We start from the raw sequence: 12,279 nt of genomic DNA, 5'->3' as shown, positions 1-12,279 counted from the left end.
ATACAAAGAAAAAAGAAATTACAAATTTCATTAATACGTTCAACTACTCACTTTGAAAAAAATGGCAATGCAATCATGCCTACTAAAATGTTAATATGCCTAGATATAATTATACTTAGTTCAATATATTAAGTAAATATTGTAATAACTTCATTCACCAACCTAAAAATCAAAAATGTCTATAAAAAGAGAGCAAACGCATCCCACAAACACACAAAAAAATTGAAAAAAAAAAAGATTATGGGAATGCTACTGTTAAAAGCATTTTTCGAGCAAGAATCAAAATGGAGCTTGAAAGAGACTGCAATCGGCCACGAGTAGTTGAAGATACAATGAGGTGTGTGACAGATGAAGCAACAAAAATCGATGCTCTTCACCAAGAAGTTCTGAAGCAACCGGATAGGACGTTCAAGACAGAGGCAATAAACTACCTGGAAAAGCAAGCTTCATACTATGGTCAGCTTCAAGATGTGCTAAAGAGAACAGCTCACAAAGTGGCGGTGAATAAAAGAGTAAAGCATGAAGGGGCCGAAGAGATACTCGACAACAACTAGGGTTTCCTAGTGACTGCTGGTGTGGTCGTGTGATGATGGTGTGGTGTGGTGTGGTAGTGTGGTAGAATAAAATAAGTTTGCGAATAGGTTTGATGTGGTCCTCTTTTGTAACCTCCTTTTTCAACCGGATTTAATATAAAAATCTGTTTAGTATCAATTTATTTACACGTTCTTATACGTTCCAGTATGCAACTTGCATGTTCCATGAAATATAAAACATAAAAGTGTAGAAAAAGAAGAAATATAAACAAAACAATAACGCTAAAAACTATTCTTCTTGAAGTTGTGGACAAGTTCGACTGTTATTACCCTGTTTATGACAACTTTGCATTCCCTATTTTCTTCCCAGGTCGACTTATAGCAATTTATTTCTAAGATTTAATCCGTTTATTTGACCAGCAACCCTTATTTTTTATACCACTAGGCACACGGATAGTCACCTCTGATGGTTGATCATACCCTAGAATAGCATCAAGCCTATCCATTTTTGATAAATGAGTTCTTTTGTATCTTGTTTCATCTGCTTGTTTGATCATTATATTCATTTGATCCTTGACTTTAGTTAGTTCATCAACATCAGCTGCATAACTATTTATGAGATACTCACCAGCCAATGTTATTTCCCTTGAGATCTCTTTGACTTTTAAATATTTGTTGTTACCAAAAGTTGAAATTGGAGCAGTTCTAGGATTAACACCAACATCTCTCTTCCAACGATCCACCATGTATTTCTTTGGAAATCTTGTAACTCTAAACAAATTTAAAATATAAAGGCTGTGACAACGCTATAACCCATAATGTTCGAATCTTTTGCATCCGCATGAAATCGTCAAATCAATGCCTTCCTCACCTTCCTTCTTAAACAAAACCTGACACACAAAAATATATTAAATACTTTAAAACATTCTGTCCAAAATCAAATAAACTTACAAAAAATGTTTTAAAACGTTCTACAACTTTCTAGTAAAAAAAATAGAATCTTTAACTAATTCATACCTCCAAACAGCCTGGAACATATGCATTAAAGTCAAATATTGAAAACCTCACAAAATCTTCTTCTTCAGTTGATTTCAAACATGCAACACAGCTTCTAATATGATACATTTTATCTTGGAAATCATTAAAAATAGCCTTTGTATACATTAGTACTGCTTCCTTCTCAAAAGGGTTTTCACTAACCGGATCTGGATGCGTGTACCTTGTATCATGATTATTTTTCCTACCATTGTGCCTTTAGATCTCCATAAATGATTAAAATGACTAAAGAACTCAACTAGTGATAACTGTGAGTTATAAAGTTGACAAAAAAAATGATTTTCACTTTCTGATCTCGATGTAGTTCACATAAGACCAGACAACGGTTCATCCATATAATAAGAAGGAATCCAATCATATCTCATTTCAAATATGTCACACAACCATTTATTGGTTTCAAGATCATATTCCTTCGCTATAAGTTTCCATTGCGTTTCAAATTCGGATTGAGAAATTGCATCCGTCCAAACAATGTCACATATTTTACGTTTAAAATCTTCATTGTTACAAAGGGCAGCACAAACCTGATGTAACAATAATTAATAATTTGGTAATAAGGTCAAATTCAGTAAAAAAAAAATGTTCTTATACGTTAAAAATATGGACGGATATAACAAGTTCTTATACGTTAAAAAATACACACTTAAAACACACTGATGCATGCTATTTTGTTTTACACGTTCTAACACGAATACAAATATGACCTAAATATACTAACATGTACTAATATGTTTATACGTCCTTAAACGTTCTAACACATTTAAAAAAATATGCAGCTATCAAATAGTGATGGATGCTAATATGTTTAGACATTCTAATACGTTTTGAACACATATGCATAGTACTTTGAATACATTAAAAGTTACCTTATCAGCAAATTTTTTCATAATGTGCCACATACATAACCGATGTCTCGAGTTTGGTAAAACTAAGGAGATTTCTTGCTTCATTGCTGGATCTTGATCAGTAACAACCACCTTTGGGGCAATACCGAAAGAATCAAGAAAAACTTTCAAAAGCCATGAATAAGATTAAATAGATTCATATGATAATAACACAACACCAACTGTAACATTACGACAGTGATTATCAATGGCAGTAAATGGTACAAAAACTATATTGTACCCGTAAAAAACAAATTTATAGAAAACGAATTAAAAAAATTATGTAAAAAATATAAAAAAAAAATTAAAAAAACAAATGTATTAAATTGACATACTTGCTGGTCTTGAATGTGACATCAAATTATATAATATCTCAAAAAGCCAAATAAATTTTTTTGAAATTTCATCCGCCCAAACGATCTAATTCACCATTAGTATTAACAGTATACTTAAACGAATAACCATCACAACAGTTTTTCTTCCCACTTAATCTTTGTACAACCATTTCCGCATCTTACTCCCAAATATAACAAGTTAAACTCTGTTTGAAATTCTTACAATCGTCCTTTGTAGCCCCAACTTCCTCAAATCCTCCATACTTTGTCCTCATAATATTAAACGCCTTAAAATGGCCCAAATTCAATGTTGACATCTCATATATAATATTTTGTTGTACATGAGTCAACTTCCTATTTGATCAAACAAAATGCATATCTTTTGCATCTACCAGTTCATGACTATGTCCTTCGACAAAATCGTTTATTTCAAACCTCAAACCGTCATCAGATTTTAGACAAATTTGAGCTCGACAACCACACCGAATTGTTGGTCTCTTCCTTCTTTTATAATACGGTCTATTGGAACCATCTTTTTTAGCCATAGAATCATAACTGTTTGCAAGTTTATGACCTTCTTTCGAACATGTAAAATATTTAGACTTCAATAAACCGTCATTCATATACGAACCTCCTTTATGAACACAAAAACCAGCTTTCTTTGCATATTCACAATAGAAATCATATGCATGATCAACAGATTCAAAAATCATTCCTTTTACAGGTTTACAAGATGCATTAACTTGAGGAATAACAAGATCTGATGAAGGATCTGAAAAACTAAAGCAATTTAAGTCAAAAAAATTTGCCTAAAAAACATCTAATTACAGTTTAGAAAATACATACGAAAATATATATAATTTAAAATATAATCAAACATCAAAAATAAATTAATACATTCTAATACGTTATAATATGTTCTAACCGAATCACAATTACTAAACACATATACGTTCTCATACGTTCTAAATAGAAAAACAACAATCCTACCATGATTTTCTATTAAAACACATAATTTGAAGTCTAATCGAATCACAATTAGTTGACAACTATAAAACACAACATCGATCACAAATTCAACAGAAAAATAACCTAAAAAACAAAAAAAATAATTTATCCGTCGATTAAACCTACAGTATACAGCTAAATAAATAACAATTGATAAGAACTAAACCTACAATTACTTACTTTGATGATCGTAATACATGATGTTAAAATCAACGAAGAGCGTCAAAGCTAATCGAATAACAACACTAGAGAATTTTTAAGCAGTTTTTGGATACAAAGATCAAATTGAATAAAACAGGGTATATGCAAAAACCGTTTAACATACTGGCACGATTAACTTTTAAAAGTATGTAAAAAGACAAAAACACCCTTCTTTTAACTTATGCGATCAAACTAATCAAATTGGTAATCAACGATAGGAAGCCTCGTGTACATAATATACGATAACCAATTCTTTATTGGATCCTTTATATATATATATATATATATATATATCAAAAAGATAAAGAGAAAACTCATCTTTAAAGATAAAACTTAAAAACTCTTAAAGAAGTGTTTTTTATTAAAATAATAAAAAAATATAAAAATATTAAAAAGTCGATGTAGTGCAACTGTGCAATACTGATATATTACAAATGTGCAATAATTTGTATTTTATGCAGTAGTATGTATTGTATATGTGCAGTATTGTTGTATTATATGCAAAAAAAACGTCAATGTAGTGCATATGTGCATTAGTGTTGAATTACACATACGCACTAGTGTGTCTTCAATGTGTGCATTAGTTTTATATTGTATATATACAATAGTGTCTATCAAATATGTACAATAGTGTTATATTTCACGCAATACAACTCTGTTGCATATATGCAATACCACACTCTTGCGTATTTCTTTAAAAGTTTTTAAGTTTTGCTTTAAGAGCAGGTTTCTCTTGATCCCCCCCCCCCCCCCCCTACACACACACATGATGAGTCTCATTAAAGAACTCTTGCATTATTTAAGAACTTTAAGGAACCTTTAAAACTAACTTTTTTTATGAACTTTTTTTATGCTGATAATATTTGAGTGAAGTTCTATAACCTTTTGTAATATTTACTATTAGAAATATGAATATTAGTTTTTATACGTATCTATGTTTTTTTACACATTTTGAAATTTGTTATTACATAAATTTACATAAATGTAAACTTATAATTTATATATGTAATCCGAAATTTATTTTAAAAATATGATAAATTTAAACTACTCTTAAATAATGTTAACATATAAAAAAATTAAAAAAATTTTTATATAAAAATCTGAGTTCTCAAAGTTATTAACTTTTTTTGGATTTCTTGAAGCCTCCATGGTTTTTCCACAAAACCATCAACATCCACTTCAAATATAGTCATAAGTAGAGAAAGGATAAAAAATGACTAAGATATTTTTGTAAGTTCCCCGCCACGGGGCGTCGCCGATCGATACGAGATCCGCACGAGGTCTAGGAGTGCGGAATCCTCCTAGACTCGTTTAATGGTGTAGAAGACGAAGAACATGATTACACACAAACACATACACGAACAAACACACGAATGGGATAAACACATCTGCAGATCATTTATATAATAACCGAAACATATTACATACCAAACACGAAAACAAATGACGGCCGACCCGAGGTGAGCTCTACCTCGGGCCGTCCCACACGACTCTCCCTCTCGGTTTCTCTCTAGCTACTTGAACTGGACACACAATACTCTAATTTTCTGGATACTCAAACCTAAACAAGACACGTATATATATATCGAAACAACTTCGCGGGCTTGGGTTTGGGCCAGTAGGCGAAGTTGTTACAACTTCGCTAAAGCGAAGTTGTTCTAACTTCGCCTATGGCAAAAGTTGTTACAACTTCGCCTATGGCGAAGTTGTTCTAACTTCGCCTATGGCGAAGTTGTCCTAACTTCGTACATCGTATCCGCTGATCAGAATTGCATAGCGACGGTCACAAAATGCACCAACAGACTCCCCTTTGACCGTAGCTCTCAATTCTAACAAACACAAAAGATCATCTGTTACAAAACATGCACCAACAGACTCCCTCTTAACTGATGATCTTCTGTTTGCTCTTCAACCAGCCGTGTCTGAAACTGTCTTGTAGCTTCACAAATCCACCAATCACCCAGCGTCTTCCATATCAGATCTCCCCTTCAGTGTAAGCTTCTCCGACTATATAGATTGAGGTCTTTGAAATGCATGCATCCCCGTGCCTAATTGATCATCTCAACCAATCACGTGAGTCCTTCTGACTTCACCAACACGTGAAGTTGGGCTTCCTCCACAACTTCACCAACACATCGGCATACGATAAGGTTTAATCTTCAACTACTCAACATCAAGTGATCAATTTCATCACAAAACCACCTTGACAGAATCTAACACACATGACCATTAATTAATCCGAAGCATCTTCAATCACCAGGGATAACGATCAAGAACATAAACACTTTAATTCCCGATTAAATCCAACTTGTTCCAGAATTTTCACTTTAATAAATAAGCATCACGTTTCAGGATCCAATTCTCGAACGCCTTGAAAATAACATAAATAATATGCTCTGACCGCAATCCAGTAATGACGAAAACCTTCAGTTCAATTTGACTTTCTTCAGTTGGTCAACCTCGAACAACAACAATTTCATTGCCCACAAACATCCAAATATGTGTCAATATCCAGTTTCAATCAATATCTCATTCACAACCTCAACTCCATATCCAGAGTTGACACGTATTTGTTCACACGTAAGACCAAGAGATAACAAGTTTCACTCGTTGATGGAACAACGTCTTCGGTCTCACAATAATCGTGTACACCTGGCCATACAGACGAAAACTCTTTTTTTTTTTTTTTTTTTTTTAACTTCGCCTAAAGTCAAATCTCTGATACGTTCTCGACTTGCTGTATCTCATGCTCCACATTCTCCTCTACTATCTCTCCCTCTTCAATATCATTATCAATCACTATCTCTGCACCAATCTGCTCTATCTCATCCACCGGTAATACATCATCATCACCTATATAGTCATCATCCATCTCCTCAACCTCCACAACCACCACATCATCACCACCAGCTGCACTTGTCGACTCCCCCTGAGTTGTGGAATCCCAAGAGCTTGTACAGTTCTTGGCAACTCACCACCTGCACCTTTCGATGCATTGGGATCATCGTCTCTATCATTGTGCTTCTTCGTCCTCAACTCATCGCCTTTACAGCTCGTCTCCCCCTGAGATGCCAAGAACTCCTTCAAAGCATCTATGATTTTGCCATGTTCTACCATCAGGGACGACTGCATCTGATTCTCAGCAACTAGGCGTTGAATAGCCTGGGTCTGGATAAGATTAATCCTTGACTGTTCTGCCACGACCCGTTCAAGTGCTGCTATTCGTTCTGAGTCTGATAAGGTTGCATCGAAATCAAACCTCAGATGTGATATATCTTGAGTGTACTGAGGAGGGATTTCCGATGTAACCGGGACATCAGAAGTAGGCAAAGACGTAACCGCAGGTGGTATCGTCACCGATAACCCTGCAGTGGCCACAACCGTCGACTCAATAAAATGTGCCACGACCTCCGTTGGAGTAAGAGTTGGAGGTGGCAACGATACGATTTCCGGAGCCGAAAGTTGGAAAGTAGTTGGTGGGAGGCCAAAAGATGATGAGGTAGCCACCACGGGAACGTCCGTGGCGCTTGGCCATGTAACCTGTAATGATGAGGGAACAATAGTCATACCAGACAGTGCGGGTGGGGTGAAACGTACCACCCTCGAGCTCTCACCAGCTCCCGATCCTTCACCTGCCCGTTCCCTTCTTGATCGACGAATCAACTGTTGCACTTCTTCTTCATAGTCTGACTCGCTGTCATCATCAGCTCTCTTTCTTTTCCCATGAGTCCGTTCATGTGTTACCAAAATCCGTCTTGCTTCGGCCAATTCATCATCAGAATCTGAGTCAGCCACCGTTGTAGCTGCCCTAGTAACATTCACACCCGAAGCTCGTTCAACCGAGACCTGTACATTCTCCTCTGGATCAACCCTCTCCATGTCAAAAAATCCTTAACCGCCAAACTCTGCGTCAAGGTCAACGTTCTCCTCCGGTGACACAACAGGAGCAGTAGGTATAGCTTGAGGTGCTCCTGCCTGTTGTGGTGCCGGGTCCCGAAACTCGTCCCCTCGAGCAGGCACATACCCCGGGTTGATCAAGTACCCGAATAGTGGAGTATGTCGAGGACGGAGCTCAGGTTTTCTCCTCGCACCGGAGGATCTGCATTGGGCGAAGATCCTTTTGCTCACACTTTCTATGTATCTGATTGGGCGGCGCTGAGGTAGCGTTGGAGCAACATGATTCAAGATCATTTGGAGGAATCTTGGATACATGATAAATCTCTCACGCGCCACCGCTCTTCTTTGTCGATCTATCTCGTAGAAGACCATCTGACTAAAGCTGTAATGCTTATTATAAGTCAGAGCAGTCATCGCCGACTGCATGGTCGCGCCCAGGCCATCAGTGCACGCCTTTCTCCCTGACATGCATACAATCAAGACATGCATGAGAAAGCGCCACTGGTCAAGTAAAAACCCTTTCCTTCTCTGAGTATCTCCCAGGGGACCAGAGTATCCCATCCTCAGAAACGCTCCATCACGGAAAGGAGCCACAAAATCTGTCGGGTCATCCCTCGTCTCATCTCCAAATCATAAAGCCGCCCGGATCAATTCAGATGAGAACTGAACAATGTGATTGTTGACTGTTGCTCGCATCACCGGGGGCTCGACCCTACAGTCATATTCCACGGTCTGCCAAAATCCTCAATGTTTGGTAAGGATATTGGCAGTGTTGTCGTAATCGCGTGGAATATACGCGAGCGTAGTAAGAATGTGATGATTTCGCGGAAATCATCAACTCCGCTCGCCTCCGGGTCTAATGTTATATACATGTTGTGACCCGGGAAGAACTATCTTTGGTTGTCTCCACTGTCATCACCGCCTGCACCACCTACAGCAGCCATATCTGCATCAAACAGACTAAGTTAGATAAACGTCAAAGCAAATCACAAGGTCGCATGTTACCATGAACGAAGTTGTGATTTATTCTGTATAGGCGAAGTTAGAGGTGGGGCGAAGTTGGGAACAACTTCGCCTCAACTTGAACTTCGTCTGTTAACTGTTAAGTAAAAGGGTCCAGGTGAAGTTAATGATAACTTCGCCTAACCACAACATCGCCTCATATACTGTAACCTAATTAATTGTCAGGCGAAGTTAAACCTCAGGCGAAGTTATGGATAACTTCGCCTAAACTGTAAGTTCGCCTGAATATGAATCGGCAACAGATAGACGAATCAATCGACGTGTAGTTGGTGAAATTGGAGATTAAGGCCTCCGTAAAACATGTTTTTATGAAGTTCTAGACGACCAAATTGATTACGACCACGTAATAACAAGTTTGAAATCGGGTGTTTAATGTTTCGAAAGACGAGGTCGAGAATCGGGTCAATACGACCTATGATTAACACCCTATGACAAAGATTATACGATATATAGAACCCTACACACCTTTAATCGGATTAGAATCGAAGAAAGAAAACTCAGATGAATCGAGATCGATAAGTTCGCTTAGGGATTCGAAGATAAGTTCGCTGGTTTTGAAATAATGAACATGTCTGACCTTAAAACTTCTTTATATAGGGTCAAAATTTGACAGGCGAAGTTATGGATAACTTCGCCTATTGCAGGCGAAGTTATGGATAAGTTCGCCTATATATGAAAATTTTCAAAACAAACCCCTATAATTTAAACAATTTGTAATTAAGTTTTAAAACAACCTTTAAAGAATTAAATGATACGATCAAGACCAAGTAACCAGGTATAAAATCAAACAACTACATAAGCAGAAAAATTTTAAAAATAAAATACACGGGATCAAATTTCAGTCTCGATAGGGACTACCATGTTTTAGAAAAGATCCGAACAGGAATCATACTAACTACGTGACTGTCACACAGATCCGTGTTTAGCTGTATTATGACATAAAGAAACAGGTTGTAAGCAGGTAAATAACTTAGAATGGTTTTCATCGTTTCTGTGATACGGGTTAGGTTCAATTAAGCTCAAAATTTAAATGGGCAACAACTCAGAGATTATGATACCTCATATCTATGCTCAAAGCATATTTGGCTTTCCCCAAGTCACCCCGAGTTGACCTCGACCCGTAGTGTCTGATTAAATAGTAAGTACTCTTCGATCTTTAGATTTTGCTTCCCGTTCTCTTTCTTACACCTTGATTGAGAAGTATAAATATTATGAACTCTAGAATGTCTCAAATTTTTCTTTTTCTTTTTTTTTTTTAAGTATTTACACAACTTCAGATAAACTACTGCAAGTCCCGAATCTGGATCACTGCAGTTTCTTGACACGCTATCTTCACGGGAACTAGAATACTCACGGGCTCGTGTATGACTAGGTAATCGCTTTTCTGCCTATCATTCGGAAAGATATATATGGAGACATGCACAACTCATAAGAAGTTTCCACATAAAATCGAGTAGATTTAGTTAGTATCACTTCTACTTTTACGCACCATAAAAAGCTACCATGACATACAATGACTGTTCTAAAGTCTTTTAGGCCTTATAACTTCACTAGTTAAGCACACAGAATCAGTATATCTATCACTTTCCAAGGTTGGATCAATTTTCTGTTAAACATAGTAAAGGAACTTCTTACGAAGTAGTAGACTTGAAAAATAATTTCATCTCCCGTAAAAAAATTTTAACTTCAATCTCCCCGATCAAGTCAAAGTCTTCAGGTAAACGGCTATCCTGAAGATCCCATGGATCAGCTGGACCGACCACATAAAAGTATGTGTCCTTCTAACTAAGTATGATCGACTAATTTTCAGCGAAAGAATAAAAACACATCATAAACCGCCCCGGTCACTTTCAGTCATCTGGTTAATGGCTATCCTCATATTCTACAAGAAGAAATGAGGACCAGACATATCCGAAGACATGTCCTTCAAACGGAGGCAACCGACATAATTCTAAGCGATAGTGACGTTTTTTTTTTTTTAATACTAAGACAAAAAGCAGGGTTACTCGGGATTGATCATCCCATTCAGCTCAACAAGGTTTTGAAATCTAGTTTTGTCAAACGCTTTCGTAAACATGTCAGCGAAATTATCTAGCATATCAACCTTTTCGAGCACAATCAGTTTCTTCTCAGCACAATCCCGTATAAAATGATGACGGATGTCAACATGTTTAGTTTTACTGTGTTTTACGGGATTGTTAGTTACTGAGATAGCAGCAGTGTTATCAATGCAAATAGGAGTATGAGTGAAATTCAGACCGTAATCGCGCAACTGTCGTTGAATCCAAAGAACCTGGGAGCAGCAGTTAGATGCTGCCATGTATTCTGCTTCACAGGTTGAAATGGCGACTGAGGTCTGCTTCTTGCATTGCCATGACACTAATCTGCCACCAAGAAACTGACATCCACCTGTTGTTGACTTCCGACTCTGATTGCACCCTCCATAATCAGAATCTGTGTAGGCGACCAACTCCAAGTCTCCTCCTCTCGTGTACCACAACCTCAGCTTAGGCTTGCCTTTGAGATACCGTAGAATCCTCTTCGCACCCTTCAAGTGAGATTCCTTTGGGTTTGCCTGAAAGCGAGCACAAAGACAAACTGCAAACATTATATCAGGCCTAGAAGCAGTTAAGTACATTAAAGAACCTATTATTGCCCGATATTGGGTTGGGTCCACGTCTGCATCGTTGTCTGAATCAGCACCCAATTTGTGGTTGACGCAGACTGGAGTATCGAATGGAATGCTGTTCTCCATCTTGAAGCGTTTGAGAACATCATGGACATACTTAGTCTGATGAATGAACATCCCATCTTTCTTCTGATCAACCTGCAGTCCTAAAAAGAAAGTTAGTTCACCCATAGCACTCATTTCAAATCTCTTCTTCATGACGGCCTCAAACTCCTGATACATGGCGACTTTTGATGCAGCAAAGATGATGTCGTCCACGTAGACTTGCACCAGTAGAAAGTCGCTCCCTTTTTTCTTGAAGAACAAAGTGCTATCAATCTTTTGTCAAGTTCCTATCTATGCTACAATTGGTATCAGAGATTATGATACCTCCTATCTATGCTCAAAGAGTATTTGGCTTTCCCCAAGTCACCCCGAGTTGACCTCGACCCGTAGTGTCTGATTAAATAGTAAGTACTCTTCGATCTTTAGATTTTGCTTCCCGTTCTCTTTCTTACACCTTGATTGAGAAGTATAAATATTATGAACTCTAGAATGTCTCAAATTTTTTTTTTTAACTTCGCCTAAAGTCAACTTCACCTAAAAGTCAACTTCGCCCCTCCTTAACTTCGCCTATCCATAACTTCGCCTGTCCAAAACTTCGCCTGACAGAT

At 37.2% G+C, this 12,279-nt stretch overlaps 1 protein-coding gene across 1 annotated transcript; it reads right to left on the bottom strand.

The window, feature by feature from the left end:
* Positions 1 to 925: 925 nt before the first annotated feature.
* Positions 926 to 4,015, bottom strand: LOC143598476 (protein FAR1-RELATED SEQUENCE 1-like). Its single transcript, XM_077076680.1, has 8 exons — positions 3,997 to 4,015; positions 3,244 to 3,580; positions 3,032 to 3,162; positions 2,456 to 2,598; positions 1,899 to 2,113; positions 1,551 to 1,785; positions 1,347 to 1,423; positions 926 to 1,304 (listed from the first exon to the last, which is right to left on the bottom strand). The coding sequence occupies exons 1-8, from the start codon at positions 4,013 to 4,015 to the stop codon at positions 926 to 928; spliced, it is 1,536 nt and encodes a 511-aa protein (XP_076932795.1).
* Between the last annotated feature and the right edge of the window lie 8,264 nt (positions 4,016 to 12,279).

This window comes from Bidens hawaiensis, unplaced genomic scaffold, assembly GCF_021521415.1.
Source record: "Bidens hawaiensis isolate Kalapana, Puna unplaced genomic scaffold, B.hawaiensis_p1.1 tig00050423_1, whole genome shotgun sequence".
In the NCBI taxonomy this organism is placed as follows: domain Eukaryota; kingdom Viridiplantae; phylum Streptophyta; class Magnoliopsida; order Asterales; family Asteraceae; genus Bidens; species Bidens hawaiensis.
Note: the sequence above shows the minus strand (reverse complement) of the source record. Positions and strands in the feature narration are given on the sequence as shown.